Raw genomic sequence first — 16,288 nt, forward strand, 5'->3', positions numbered from 1 at the left:
GCTCCCCCCACAATGGTTGGCAGTATAGTTCTCCCACAATGGTTGGCAGTATAGTTCTCCCACAATAGTTGGCAGTATAGTTCCCCCACAATAGTTGGCAGTATAGTTCCCCCACAATGGTAGGCAGCCCCCCCCCACAATGGTTAGCAGTATAGTTCCCCCACAATAGTTGGCAGTATAGTTCCCCCCACAATGGTAGGCAGCTCCCCCCACAATGGTTGGCAGTATAGTTCTCCCACAATAGTTGGCAGTATAGTTCCCCCACAATGGTAGGCAGCTCCCCCCCCCCCCCCCCCCACAATGGTTGGCAGTATAGTTCCCCCACAATAGTTGGCAGTATAGTTCCCCCACAATAGTTGGCAGTATAGTTCCCCCTACAAAAGTTGGCAGTATAGTTCCCCCCACAATGGTAGGCAGCTCCCCCCACAATGGTTGGCAGTATAGTTCTCCCACAATGGTTGGCAGTATAGTTCTCCCACAATAGTTGGCAGTATAGTTCCCCACAATAGTTGGCAGTATAGTTCCCCCACAATGGTAGGCAGCCCCCCCCCCCCACAATGGTTAGCAGTATAGTTCCCCCACAATAGTTGGCAGTATAGTTCCACCACAATGGTAGGCAGCCCCCCCCCCCCCCCACAATGGTTGGCAGTATGGTTCCCCCACAATAGTTGGCAGTATAGTTCCCCCACAATGGCAGGCAGCTCCACCCACCCCCCACAATGGTTGGCAGTATAGTTCCTCCACAATAGTTGGCAGTATAGTTCCCCCACAATGGTAGGCAGCCCCCCCCCCCACAATGGTTGGCAGTATAGTTCCCCCACAATGGTAGGCAGCTCCCCCCCCACAATAGTTGGCACTATAGTTCCCCCCACAATGGTAGGCAGCTCACCCCCACAGACATACAGCTTCCAGCCATATACAGTGTACGGCTGGAGGCTGTATGTCTGTGTGCTGCCCCCACAGTGTTCCGCTCACCGCTCCTCTGGCCCGGTGTCACAATCTACTGCTATGGACCATAGCAGTAGGTGCCGGGACCGGAGGAGCGGTGACCGGAACACTGAAAATTACGCGCCGCCGGTCACTCACCAGGCCCCGGCCAGCGCGCGTCTTCCTCCGGTCCTCCTGCGCCTCTATGGTTGTACGCACGGGAAGTCACTGAGGTCCAGTGCGTACAACCATAGTGAGGCGGAGGATCGCAAGAAGACCGCAGGAGGACCGGAGCAGGACGCGCATCGGCCAGGGAATGGTTAGTGACCCGCGGACATCCTTATGTCCCGAAAAGATTTTTCGGGACACAGGGATGTCCGGCATAGGAAAACCTATGATTATCTGCCCGGGCCAGCTCCTGTGTGCGGCTGCAGGCGGGGGCCGGCAAGAGCAGGTAAAAACGAATTCATGTATGCTAAAAACCAGGGGGCCTCCAGCTGTTGTGAAGCTACAACTGCCAGCATGCCCGGACATCCTTTGCCGGTCCGGGCATGCTGGGAGTTTAGTTTCACAACAGCTGGAGGCACCCTTGTTTTTAGTATAGTTATTAGTAATTCACCTGCCCGGCGCCCGGAACTGTATGTTCCAGGCGTAGGGCAATAAACATAGCCGGTGTGAGGTGAAAAATTCACCGGGGGTCATGAGGCTGCTGCCGGCGGGGAGCGGGTACTCAGCGCTGTACCGCACCACCGCAGCCTCTGTACTTACCGCTGACTTCCCGCTCTTGCCCGGAGCAGCCTCGGGCGTATATTCGCCGTATAAGACGCACCAACTTTACCCCCCGTTTTGGGGAAGAAAAAGTACGTCTTATACTTTGAAAAATACGGTATATTCCACTATGGATTATAGAATGGAAAATGGGCAGATGAGGTTTAATAATCTCAACCACATGCTACAGAACTTTTCAGCATGTAAATTGAATGTTTTATCTGTAGTGTCAGTTTCTTTTGCTTTAGTTCTCATTTTGTCTTTCTTTCAGTAAAGAAGTAAAAATCTACAAACAAATTGTTGTGTTTAAAGGTAGGCTGACTGCCTGCAGAACCATAGCAGAATTTAAAGCAGAAAAATCTATGTACACTGATCAAAATAAATAAATAAAGGGAACACTTAAACAACACAATGTAACTCCAAGTCAATCACATTTCTGTGAAATCACATTGTCCACTCAGGAAGCAACACTGATTGACAATCAATTTCACATGCTGTTGTGCAAATGGAACAGACAACAGGTGGAAATTATAGGCAATTAGCAGGACACCCCCCAATAAAGGAGTGGTTCTGCAGGTGGTGACCACAGACCACTTCTCAGTTCCTATGCTTCCTGGCTGATGTTTTGGCCACTTGTGAATGCTGGCGGTGCTTTCACTCTAGTGGTAGCATGAGACGTAGTCTACAAACCACACAAGTGGCTCAGGTAGTGCAGCTCATGCAGGATGGCACATCAGTGCAAGCTGTGGCAAGAAGGTTTGCTGTGTCTCTCAGCATAGTGTCCAGAGCATGGAGGCGCTACCAGGAGACAGGCCAGTACATCAGGAGACGTGGAGGAGGGAAACAACCCAGCAGCAGGACCGCTACCTTCGCCTTTGTGCGAGGAGGAGCCCTGCAAAATGACCTCCAGCAGGCCACAAATGTTCATGTGTCCACGCAAACTGTCAGAAACAGACTCCATGAGGGTCGTATGAGGGCCCGACATCCACAGGTGGGGGTTGGTTGTGCTTACACCCCAACACCGTGCAGGACGTTTGGCATTTGCCAGAGAACACCAAGATTGGCAAATTCGCCACTGTGCTCTTCACAGATGAAAGCAGGTTCACACCGAGCACGTGACAGACGTGACAGAATCTGCAGACGCTGTGGCGAACAATCTGCTGCCTGCAACATCCTCCAGCATGACCGGTTTGTCGGTGGGTCAGTAATGCTGTGGGGTGGCATTTCTTTGGGGGTCGCACAGCCCTCCATGTGCTTGCCAGAGGTAGCCTGACTGCCATTAGGTACCGAGATGAGATCCTCAGGCCCCTTGTGAGACCGTATGCTGGTGCGGTTGGCCCTGGGTTCCTTCTAATGCAAGACAATACTAGACCTCATGTGGCTGGAGTGTGTCAGCAGTTCCTGCAAGAGGAAAGCATTGATGCTATGGACTGGCCCGCCCGTTCCCCAGACCTGAATCTGATTGAGCACATCTGGGACATTATGTCTCGCTCCATCCACCAACTGTCCAGGAGTTCCTCATTAGGAGCATGCCCATGCATTTTAGGGAGGTCATACGGGCATGTGGAGGCAACGCACACTACTGAGCCTCATTTTGACTTGTTTTAAGGACATTACATAAAAGTTGGATCAGCCTGTAGTGTGGTTTTCCACTTTGATTTTGAGTGTGACTCCATATCCAGACCTCCATGGGTTGATACATTTGATTTCCATTGATAATTTTTGTGTCATTTTGTTGTCAGCATATTCAACTATGTAAAGACGAAAGTATTTCTTACGATTAGTTCATTCATTCAGATCTAGGAAGTGTTATCTTAGTGTTCCCTTAATTGTTTTGAGATATAACTCAATGGGGGGAATTTACCAAATCCTGTGCAGAGTAAAAGTTGAACAGTTGCCCATAGCAAACAATCTAATTGTTTTTATTTTATTTTTTCCAGAGGCCTTATTTAAGATAAAAGAAGCAATCTCATTAGTTGCTATGGGAAGTTGGTCAACTTTTCCTCTGCACAGGTTTTGATAATTCTCTCCCATTGTGTATGTATGTTCCAGCATCACTTCCAAAAGGCTGGAGATGTTTCGATGAAACTTGGTACCCATGTTTGTTATATGCCAACTACAAATATAGAATTCCTTAAATTAATCCTTTTTGTGCATTGGTCTGGCATGCAAGTCACTCCCACTACCATAAAGCCATGCCCGTTCTTTTTTCCGGCCTACAATCTCAGCCCTACCTGAGAACGAGATATAAGGAACAGTATATGTGGATTGGGATATTAAGTTGGAATATAAGAACGGGATATGAGGAGGGGATATCAGGTCAGGATATGAGGTCAAGAGCATCCTCATATGTTGCTTTTCTGCTTCCACAAGAATTATGTAGGAAAAATCAGGCAACACTGGGTAATCTGTTAGTTGTAAAATAAAAAGAAAAACTCTACTTGCGCTTCCATGGTGATGTTTTTATAGGATCTCTCTGTTTAATAGGCCTCCAATAATTGACATTTCATTAAAGGATGCTGGATGAACAGAGACCGGCAGAGGACAATGTTGCATCATGGGAGTGCCGGACTCATATTTCAGACCAGCACCTGCAGAAATTTTGGGAGGCAAATTGGTGCACATGAATGCACCGATGGATTTACACAAAGAGCAGATTTATCAAAAGTTTCTAAATCAAAAATGGTCTTTGTTGCTCATAGCAACCAATCAGAGCTCAGCTTTCATCTCTTAGCCTGCTCTGGTAAATGTAATCAGTGTTCTGATTTGTTGCTATGGGCAACAGACAGTTTTACCTGTAGACAATTTTGATAAATGAGGCCCATAGTGTACTTGTGAAATTTTGGTTGCTACATATACAGTAAAAGCCCATTGGCTCACAGCATAAAAAATTATGGCGCTAAAAGCTTTAGGGAATGCTACCTAAAAAGGTGGTGTGATTGAGCTGCTCTGAATATTTTTAAATGGTTATGAGTTAATTCCAAAGCTATTTCTGCAGCCGAAAATGCCATTTCACACTGCCTGATTGTATTGTAGATTTTTTGAGTGCATTTTTTAGCTTAGCTCTACAGTGTTGCGTTTACTGTATGTGACCCCAGCCCCACTGTGTTGAAGTTTCCATTTATACAAAAAACAACAATGCAGTGCTGTGTCTGTTGTACAACAGATACCTAAGTCACCTAATGGAACCCAGTGACTTAACAATAAGATCTTTCAGATACTGTTGTGATGTTGTTTTTAATGTAAGACTAGCACTGCATTGATCACTATCAGTGGTACTACATCCACCACTAAACACCGATGCAAACTGCTGCCAGAAGTATCTAGTAGCTGCTTCTCCCGTATTGTCATTGAATAAACCTCATTCATACATGATCCAAATGGGCATGTTTTGTGGGGATCCTGGAGTAAGCTTATGTATATGAGTGGCTTAAGGGTGAGTATAAATGAAAGAGAATCCAGACTGTCTTTGTCCATTCCTCACCTTGTAAACCTAGTTTATGGAAAATCAGTTGGACATTTTATGTGCTTGCTCTGTTAAGTTTAATCTAAAATTAGTTGTTAACAAGTAGGATCCCACCTATGAAGAAAAGTGGTGTCTTGTGACCTCTATGTCAAATCAAGCTAGTTGCAAATAGAAGAGGACAGAAAGATTTAACACCTTCTAAAAGTGAACAGTCTAAAAAAATATTTTTAACAACATTTTTCTTTTTATTTCAGTGTCTGATGAAATGGAGCAAACAATATTACCAACCTATGGAACCATGCAAGATAGTGTATGCAGACTTAATACCGCAGAAATGGTAATTTTTTCTATTTAAGGAGTAGCTTATTCTCTGCACAATATAGTACATTCCTGATTATTGACATCGTAAGTTAAAAGGGTCTTCAATATGTTGCTTGGTCAAAGGGAGGGGGGGGGGGGGGTTTAGAAAAAAAAAAGCCATACTTGCCTAACCCAAATCCCTCGCTGGTCCTCCACAGCTCCTATTCGCCTTTTTCTGGTCCCTCAATCTTTTCTGTTCTTTGTTTCTTAGACAAGCACTTGGTGAAGGACATGCCGGTTCAGCCAATTCGGCTGCGTTGGCACGTCCTACCCCCAGCACTTGTCCCAGAAGCAGGAAGAAGAGAGAAGAATGGGGGACTGGAGAGAGGCAGAGGCAGTCTGGACTGGACAGAGGCAGTCTATTTTTCCATAGAAAACCCCAGACTTGAAAGATTGAAATTCCGTAGTGATTCCGCCATCTGTAACATAGTAACATAGTTCATGAGGTTGAAAAAAGACGAGAGTTCATCAAGTTCAACCTATATCCCTAATGAGTCCCTACTGAGTTGATCCAGAGGAAAGCAAAAACCCCTCATACTAGAGGTAAAAATTCCTTCCTGACTCCAAATATGGCAGTCAGAATAAATCCCTGGATAAACGTTCTGTCCCTATAAATCTAGTATACATAACCGGTGATGTTATCATTGTCCAAAAATGCATCCAGACCCGTTTTGAACTCTTTTACAGAGTTCACCATGACCACCTCCTCAGGCAGAGAATTCCACAATCTCACTGCTCTTACAGTCAAGAATCCCCATCTGTTCTGGTGTAGAAACCTTCTTTCCTCTAAACGTAGAGGATGCCCCCTTGTTATAGATACAGTCCTGGGTATAAATAGATCATGGGAGAGATCTCTGTACTGTCCCCTGATATATTTATACATAGTTATGAGGTCGGCCCTAAGCCTTCTTTTTTCTAAACTAAATAACCCTAATTCTGATAATCTGTAGTCCTCCCATTCCCCGTATTACTCTGGTTGCCCGTCTTTGAACCCTCTCCAGCTCCACTATATCTTTCTTGTACACTGGTGCCCAGTACTGTACACATTATTCTATGTGTGGTCTGACTAGTGATTTGTACAGCAGTAGAATTATTTCCTTGTCGTGGACATCTATGCCCCTATTGATGCACCCCATGACTTTATTAGCCTGGGCAGCAGCTGCCCGACACTGGTCACTTCCATGTTAGTCGTCCCAAGTGTTCTTCCATTTAATACATAACCCCAGCCCGGATTTTTCCTCCCCATGTGCATTACCTTACATTTATCAGTGTTGAACCTCATTTGCCACTTCCCAGCCCAAACCTCCAACCTATCCAGATTTGTAACAGTGCACTGTCCTCTATAGTGTTTACCGCTTTACAGAGTTTAGTATCATCTGCAAAGATTGTTACTTTACTATTCAACTTCTCTACAAGGTCATTAATAAATCTATTAAACAGAGCAGGACCCAAGATTGGCTCCTGTGGTACCCCACTAGTAACATTCACCCAATCAGAATAAGTACCATTAATAACCACCCTTTGTTTCCTATCACTGAGCCAGTTACTTACCCATACCTTTAATAAAGTGTTAAACTAAGTTTTGTTTTGGTTTTTATTTTATTGCCAATAGCGTTATTTTTATAGGAACACTGGGGGAGATTCATCAAAACTTGTGTAGAGGAAAGGTTAACCAGTGGCCCAGAGCAACCAATCATGTCTCTTCTTTCATTTCTCACAGGTCCTTTTCAAAATGAAAGAGGTAAGCTGATTGGTTGCTATGGGCAACTGATTAACTTTTCCTTTACACAAGTTTTGCTGAATCTCTTTTACTATTCACCTATTAATCCTCACAAAGTATACAGTAGTTCTGTAGCAGCCTGAGTTCATCTCATACTATAGCAGGTATAAATGACTTGAAATAATCACTAGCTGACTATGTTTGGGCCATTAAAATGAATTGGGCCCATGCATCGGAGAACAGATACGTTTGCACCCCATTTTGAGACTTGTTTCAAAGTATCCATGTCTTTGATTGCTGAATCACAATGTAAATACAGCCTTTATTCACACGTAGAGTTTCCTGTGCATATTTAATGCGCAGGATTTAAAGCTGTGTTCAGTCATTTAGTTTACATTGAAATCTGCAGCTTCAAATCCTGCACATCAGATATGCACAGAATACTGTGTAAATACACTCAAACAATTCAAACAAAAGGGCATAATCTTGTACTTATTCTAAATAGGAGGTCCTTAACCTAGGCAGGAGCTGACCTAGGTGCAAATAATTTAAGGGGTCATTATACCACATTAGGCTTGTCGAACCAGGGTTATCAGTTTATTACTTCAAAAGAGAGAATTTAGAGTACCTGTTACTAAACTAAACTTTTAATATGTTGTTCCTTATGAAATTATAAGACACTTTGCTATTTACTTGCTGTTAAAATTCTCAACCTTTTATATGTTTTCAATGTGATTGAAAAAACGGCCACTAGGTGGCTCTGTTCTGTTCCCTGCGCAAGTCAAACGGTTAGTTTGGTCTCCTCCTGAGTTTGGTCTCATGCCAGGCCGGAAAGTGCATGCGGGCATGTCTCAGCTCAGCTCACGCATGCTTAAGTGACTTTGCGCCTGCTGGGGAACCCCCACTTTCTCCTGCCGGGAGCTCACACAATGTGAGCAAGGGGAAAGGTATGATACAGAGCTTTTCAAAGGGCAGGATGGGTGTTAGGAGTAGTTAGGGAATATAATCTAAGTTAGTTTGGAAAATATGGTTTGATGACAGGCACTCTTTTTAAATAAAATTCATACACACCTGAGTTCATGCACCCCTGCTAAACTTTGTCCCTCTGCCAGATTGATCACAAAATGTCAAGTATACCCAGAAATTTGGTACTTGCACCCAAGTTCTTGAGCTTTTGATCATGGCTCCTGTTGGCTATTTTTCCCGCCTCTTAATAGTTTTATACAGACATCCTGAGGTTAAAAAAAAAAAAAAGTAAAGTATCCCTGTCATTTAAAAAAAACTTTTGACGTGAGCGCTGTTGTACCCTTCACTCCCTGGCTCACTTTAATCTCCATCCATTTCCAGGACATGAACTGTTCACTCCCTGGCCGACCGCTCTATCCAACCTTTTCAATCCATAGACTTATGCATTGAAAAGGTTGGGTTTCCAGAGAGCAGTGGGTGTCAGAAGGGAGACTTGGTGTTATCTAAGCTTTTAACATCTGATCAACATGTGAAAAGTTTATTTTAATGACAGTAGTGCTTTAAAGCTGAATTGGGCTTTACACAGAAGACAGATGACTTCACTTCCTTCATTGCTGGAATAAAACTACCACTTCCTCTTAGAATTTTTTTTTATACCGACCATGAAATACAACACTGCCAACAAATTATTATTATTATAATTATTATTATTTTTTTTGCACAGCATGCCAATGTAGTTAGCTTATTTGCCATTTTATAGAAGGAGAGCCATAAACAGTCCTAACTTCCCATAGTAGCCAGTCTCTGTGATGCTCCTTTATTTCTGGAGCACATAAGAAATTAAAGATGTACTGAAATTTATTCCTGTGGAAACGCCTATGTCTTTCTCCTCTTATATTGCCGTTGTCATGCATAGTAAAAGCCTATATCCAACTCCAGAAGACTGTGGATCGGTCCTTGAGTGAGTGATTTGATTTGTTGTGGTCTTGGCTTGAAGATCCCCACTCTTTGGTAGAAATATAAAGCTTAACCCCTTCAGGACGGAGCCCATTTTGGCCTTAAGGACCGGAGCGTTTTTTGCACATCTGACCACTGTCACTTTAAACATTAACTCTGGAATGCTTTTAGTTATCATTCTGATTCCGAGATTGTTTTTTCGTGACATATTCTACTTTAACATAGTGGTAAATTTTTGTCGATACTTGCATCCTTTCTTGGTGAAAAATCCGTAAATTTGATGAAAAATTAGAAAATTTTGCATTTTTCTAACTTTGAAGCTTTCTGCTTGTAAGGAAAATGGATATTACGAATACATTTTTTTTTGGTTCACATATACAATATGTCTACTTTATGTTTGCATCATAAAATTGACGTGTTTTTACTTTTGGAAGACACCAGAGGGCTTCAAAGTTCAGCAGCAATTTTCAGATTTTTCACAAAATTTTCAAACTCAGTATTTTTCAGGGACCAGTTCAGGTTTGAAGTGGATTTGAAGGGTCTTCATATTAGAAATACCCCATAAATGACCCCATTATAAAAACTACACCCCCCAAAGTATTCAAAATGACATTCAGTCAGCGTTTTAACCCTTTAGGTGTTTCACACGAATAGCAGCAAAGTGAAGGAGAAAATTCACAATCTTCATTTTTTACACTCACATGTTCTTGTAGACCCAATTTTTGAATTTTTACAAGGGGTAAAAGGACAAAATTTTTACTTGTATTTGTAGCCCAATTTCTCTCGAGTAAGCACATACCTGATATGTCTATGTAAAGTGTTCGGCGGGCGCAGTAGAGGGCTCAGAAGGGAAGGAGCGACAAGGGGATTTTGGAGAGTACGTTTTTCTGAAATGGTTTTTGGGGGGCATGTTACCTTTAGGAAGCCCTTATGGTGCCAGAACAGCAAAAAAAAACACATGGCATACCATTTTGGAAACTAGACCCCTCGGGGAATGTAACATGGGATAAAGTGAACCTTAATACCCCACAGGTGTTTCACGACTTTTGCAAATGTAAAAAAAAAGAAAAAATTTTACCTAAAATGCTTGTTTTCCCAAAAAATTTTTATTTTTAAAAAGGGTAATAGCAGAAAATACCCCTAAAAATTTGAAGCCCAATTTCTCCCGATTCAGAAAACACCCCATATGGGGGTGAAAAGTGCTCTGCTGGCGCACTACAGGTCTCAGAAGAGAAGGAGTCACATTTGGCTTTTTGAACGCAAATTTTGCTCTGGGGGCATGCCGCATTTAGGAAGCCCCTATGGTGCCAGGATAGCAAAAAAAAAACACATGGCATACCATTTTGGAAACTAGACCCCTCGGGGAACGTAACAAGGGGTTAAGTGAACCTTTATACCCCACAGGTGTTTCACGACTTTTGCATATGTAAAAAAATTTTTTTTTTTTTTTACCTAAAATGCTTGTTTTCCCCAAAATTTTACATTTTTAAAAAGGGTAAAAGCAGAAAATACCCCCCAAAATTTGTAACACAATTTCTCCCGAGTACGGCGATACCCCATATGTGACCCTAAACTGTTGCGTTGAAATACGACAGGGCTCCAAAGTGAGAGTGCCATGCGCATTTGAGGCCTAAATTAGGGATTGCATAGGGGTGGACATAGGGGTATTCTACGCCAGTGATTCCCAAACAGGGTGCCTCCAGCTGTTGCAAAACTCCCAGCATGCCTGGACAGTCAACGGCTGTCCGACAATACTGGGAGTTGTTTTGCAACAGCTGGAGGCTCCGTTCTGGAAACAGTGGCGTACCAGACGTTTTTCATTTTTATTGGGGAGGGGAGGGGGGCTGTGTAGGGGTATGTGTTTATGTAGTGTTTTTTACTTTTTATTTTATTTTTTGTGTTAGTGTAGTGTAGTGTTTTTAGGGTACAGTCGTACGGGCGGGGGTTCACAGTAGTTTCTCGCTGGCAATTTGAGCTGCAGCAGAAAGTTTGCGGCAGCTCAAATTTGCAGCCAGATACTTACTGTAATCCTCCGCCCATGTGAGTGTACCCTGTACGTTCACATTGGGGGGGGACATCCAGCTGTTGCATAACTACAACTCCCAGCATGCCCGTTGGCTGTCAGTGACTGCTGAGAGTTGCAGTTTTGCAACAACTGTAGGCACACTGGTTATGTATCACTGAGTTTGTGACCTAACTCAGTGTTTCACAACCAGTGTGCCTCCAGCTGTTGCAAAACTACAACTCCCAGCATGTACGGTGCATGGTGTACGGTGACTGCTGAGAGTTGTAGTTTGCAACAGCTGGAGGCACACCGGTCGTGAAACACTGAGTTAGGTAAAAAAAAACTCTGAGTTTCACAACCAGTGTGCCTTCAGCTGTTGCAAAACTACAACTCTCAGCAGTCACCGACAGCCAACGGGCATGCTGGGAGTTGTAGTTATGCAACCAGCAGATGCACCACTACAACTCCCAGCATGCACTTTAGCTGTTTGTGCAAGCTGGGAGTTGTAGTTATACAACAGCTGAAGGTACACTTTTCCATAGAAATAATGTGCCTCCAGCTGTTGCAAAACCATAAGTCCCAGCATGCCCATAAGGGAATGCTGGGAGTTGTGGTGGTCTGCCTCCTGCTGTTGCATAACTACAGCTCCCAGCATACCCTTTTTGCATGCTGGGAGCTGTTGCTAAGCAACAGCAGGAGGCTGTCACTCACCTCCAACGATCCAGACGCTGCAGGTCAGTCCCGCCGCCGCAGCTGCTCCTGGGGCCCCGATCCCAACAGGGGCGCCGGGGATCGGGGTCCCCAGCACCCGGGGTGCACGTCCCGCACCCGCTCACGTCCTCCAGAAGAGGGGCGGAGCGGGTGCGGGAGTGACACCCGCAGCAGGCGCCCTGATTGGTCGGCCGGTAATCCGGCCGACGAATCAGGGCGATCGTGAGGTGGCACCAGTGCCACCTCACCCCTGCAGGCTCTGGCTGTTCGGGGCCGTCAGAGACGGCCCCGAACAGCCAGTAATTCCGGGTCACCGGAGACCCGATTGACCCGAAATCGCCGCAAATCGCTGGACTGAATTGTCCAGCGATCTGCGGCGATCGCCGACATGGGGGGGCATAATGACCCCCCTGGGCGATATGCCGGGATGCCTGCTGAACGATTTCAGCAGGCATCCGGCTCCGGTCCCCAACCGGCTAGCGGTGGGGGCCGGAATTCCCACGGGCGTATGGATACGCCCTCGGTCCTTAAGGACTCGGGATTCAGGGCGTATCCATACGCCCTATGTCCTGAAGAGGTTAAAGGGGTACTACTGGAAAAAAATTTATTTTTTTATTTTTATTCTTTTTTTTAAATCAACTGGTGCCAGAAAATTAAACAGATTTTTAAATTGCTTCTATTAAAAAATCTTAATCCTTCCAGTACTTATTAGCTGCTGAATACAACAGAGGAAATTCTTTTCTTTTTGGAACACAGAGCTCTCTGCTGATATCACGAGTACAGTGCTCTCTGCTGACATCTCTGTCCATTTTAAGAACTGTCCAGAGTAGGAGAAAATCCCCATAGCAAACACGCTGCTCTGGACAGTTCCTAAAATGGACAGAGATGTCAGCAGAGAGCACTGTGCTCGTGATGTCAGCAGAGAGCACTGTGTTCCAAAAAGAAAATAATTTCCTCTGTAGTATTCATCAGCTAATAAGTACTGGAAGGATTAAGATTTTTTTAATAGAAATAATTTACAAATCTGTTTAACTTTCTGGCACCAGTTTAAAAAAAAATAAAAAAAAGTTTTCCACCAGAGTATTCCTTAGAGGAGGACATTTATCAGTGTCTTTAGAGCCTTTTTTTTTCTTACACAGTCATGGCCGTAAATGTTGGCACCCCTGAAATTTTTCAAGAAAATGAAGTATCTGTCACAGAAAAGGATTGCAATAATACATGTTTTGCTTTACACATGTTTATTCCCTTTGTGTGTATTGGAACTAAACCAAAAAAGGGAGGGAAAAAAAGCTAATTAGACATAATGTCACACCAAACTCCAAAAATGGGCTGGACAAAATTATTGGCACCCTTTCAAAATTGTGGAGAAATAAGATTGTTTCAAGCATGTGATGCTCCTTAAAACTCACCTAGGGCAAGTAACAGTTGTGGGCAATATAAAAATCACACCTGAAAGCAGATAAAAAGGAGGGAAGTTCACTTAGACTTTGCATTGTGTGTCTGTGTGTGCCACACTAAGCAGGGACAATAGAAAGAGGAGAAGAGAACTGTCAGAGGCCTTAAGAACCAAAATTGTGGAAAAATATCAACAATCTCAAGGTTACAAGTCCATCTCCAGAGATCTAGATTTGCCTTTGTCCACAGGCACTGTAGCTAATCTCCCTGGGCGTGGATGGAAGAGAAAAATTGAGGAAAGGTGTGAATGCAGGATAGTCCGGATGGTGGATAAGCAGCCCCAAACAAGTTCCAAAGATATTCAAGCTATCCTGCAGGCTCAGGGAGCATCAGTGTCAACGCGAACTATCTGTCGACATTTAAATGAAATGAAATGCTATGGCAGGAGACCCAGAAGGACCTCACTGCTGACACAGTGACATAAAAAAGCAAGACTACATTTTGCCAAAATGAACTTGAGTAAGCCAAAATCCTTCTGGGAAAACATCTTGTGGACAGATGAGACCAAGATAGATCTTTTTGGTAAAGCACATCATTCTACTGTTTACAGAAAACGGAATGAGGCCTACAAAGCAAAGAACACAGTACCTACAGTGAAATATGGTGGAGGTTCAATGATGTTTTGGGGTTGTTTTGCTGCCTGTGGCACTGGGTGCCTTGAATGTGTGCAAGGCATCATGAAATCTAAGGATTACCAACAGATTTTGGGTCGCACTGTACAGCCCAGTGTCAGAAAGCTGGGTTTTCGTCCGAGATCTTGGGTCTTCCAGCAGGACAATGAACCCAAACATACGTCCAAAAAGCATCCAGAAATGGATGGCAACCAAGCGCTGGAGAGTTCTGAAGTGGCCAGCAATGAGTCCAGATCTAAATACCATTGAACACCTGTGGAGAGATCTTAAAATTGCCGTTGGGAAAAGGCACCCTTCCAATAAGACCTGGAGCAGTTTGCAAAGGAAGAGTGGTCCAACATTCCGTCTGAGAGGTGTAAGAAGCGTATTGATGGTTATAGGAAGCAACTAATTTCAGTTATTTTTTCCAAAGGGTGTGCAACCAAATATTATGTTAAGGGTGCCAATAATTTTGTCCAGCCCATTTTTGGAGTTTGGTGTGACATTATGTCCAATTTGCTTTTTTTTCCCCTCCCTTTTTTGGTTTAGTTCCAATACACACAAAGGGAATAAACATGTCTATAGCAAAACATGTTACTGCAATCCTTTTCTGTGAGAAATACTTTAATTTCTCACAGAAATACCAAATTTCAGGGGTGCCATGACTGTATGTTGCACGTGCGCCAAAACACGTTTTTGCTACTTTTGCCTGTAAGCAAAAAGCTACAAGCAATCTTGCAAAAGTCAATTTCTGTTTACTCTTTTGCAGCGGTAATGGATTTATCAAGTGCAAATGTCACTTAAAAAGCAATGCACACCCTTTCAAAACACCAGAAATCTACACCAGCCCAGAGCTGCATTTGGAGGGCACTGTTAAAATGTTGCAACTACAACTTTTTGTGCAGAAAAGTGGCAGAGAAGAGGACAGTATTGGACATGCTGAGGAAGGACCTATGCTTGTCTTAGGGCTAAATGGCTATGTTGTGAGATTACCATAACATTGTGGCTAGCTTTTTGTGAACTGGTATTTCCTGTTTGAGTTTTCTTCTTTTGCCTAAAAATCCCATAATTCCATTTTCCTCCCTCCCACACATCAGCCACCCCACCCATTGAAACATAAATGAGCTGCATCCATTCAAAAGACCTGTGGTTTTCAATCAGGGTGCCTACAGCTGTTGCATTAGTTGCAGATTGATCTCTCTCCCACCAAGCGATCCCTCCACCCATTGAAGCAGACAGACTCCCTGTCATCAGCTGACTAGTGATGTTAGGTCTTGGCCGCATTGCAACCTGGGAAAAATCTGAGACAACAGTCATTTTGTATGTTGTTAAAAATAAATATTGGGGTAAAAATCATATAAGAATCTTGAGAAAACCGTCACACACAGGTACAGACACTATATTATGAACTACACTAACTTTACAGCCCCTGTAGCATAGTCAAATAAAATATTCCTGGAATACCCCTTTAAAACATAACTGCAGGACCGAATTGGACGCCACTGAAGAGACCAAAGTGACAGTACTGTTTCACACCGCCATAGTGTTTCATCAGACGTCTGATGAGTCTAAGACTAGTGAAAATGTTTGCAAAATATCAGAATATAAATAGCTGATCCGGTGCATATATCATTCATATAAATGGACAACAGGCAAACAAATAGCTCAGATACATGTTCCGGCAGATTTAGATAGAAAAACCCGATTGCAAGGGTGTCCTGTCATCCGGCTTCTGGTAATCCAGAATAGCTCTCCAGCAGTGGAGTAACTAGGAAATGGATAGTAAATGCCCACACGTATAATAGTTAAAACTCTACTTGACTACTGAGGAAAGGGGCATTGATATACATCAGCAAGTACCCTGAAACACGTCTAGTCTGAACGAATACCTGATATTCACTGCTACTTTAAGAACCATCTGCTTTTACTCCATTTGCGATCATCTCTTAAGTTCTTTTATCCGTTCCGGGTCTATAGTTAGGCCAAGATCCACATCGCTGATCATCACTCTCCAGCTCCATTCACAAGCAGCTGCCGCTGCCTCTGTGACGTCAGACGCCGCTCCGGCCTCATCCACGATCTGGGAGCAGGAGAGATACGAGCCTCACCGCCAATTGCCATCTCCACAAGCTGCTGTCACCACCAGCTGCCGTGACCCCACAGGCTCTGCCAAGCCTGCTATTTCCAGCTAGAGGTCCGGACAGGTGAGAGGTACCATCCACTTTGCTGTGAGTGCTCTGCAGTTTCTCTGCTCACAAGTAGACTGCATAATTCTATTTCTCTGATCAGGACTGAGTTTTAACTATTATACGTGTGGGCATTTACTATCCATTGCCTAGTTA

General features: G+C 43.8%; 1 protein-coding gene across 2 annotated transcripts in view; it reads left to right on the plus strand.

Moving 5' to 3' along the window:
• Positions 1-16,288, plus strand: part of ANO6 (anoctamin 6) — a 119,087-nt gene that overhangs the window by 14,407 nt on the left and 88,392 nt on the right. For both annotated transcript variants that reach the window (XM_056573982.1, XM_056573983.1), the window contains exon 2: positions 5,416-5,498. In XM_056573982.1, coding sequence (XP_056429957.1) covers positions 5,416-5,498 — 83 coding nt within the window. The remainder of the gene's footprint in view (positions 1-5,415; positions 5,499-16,288) is intronic.

Source organism: Hyla sarda, chromosome 4 (genome assembly GCF_029499605.1).
Source record: "Hyla sarda isolate aHylSar1 chromosome 4, aHylSar1.hap1, whole genome shotgun sequence".
Lineage (NCBI taxonomy): Eukaryota > Metazoa > Chordata > Amphibia > Anura > Hylidae > Hyla > Hyla sarda.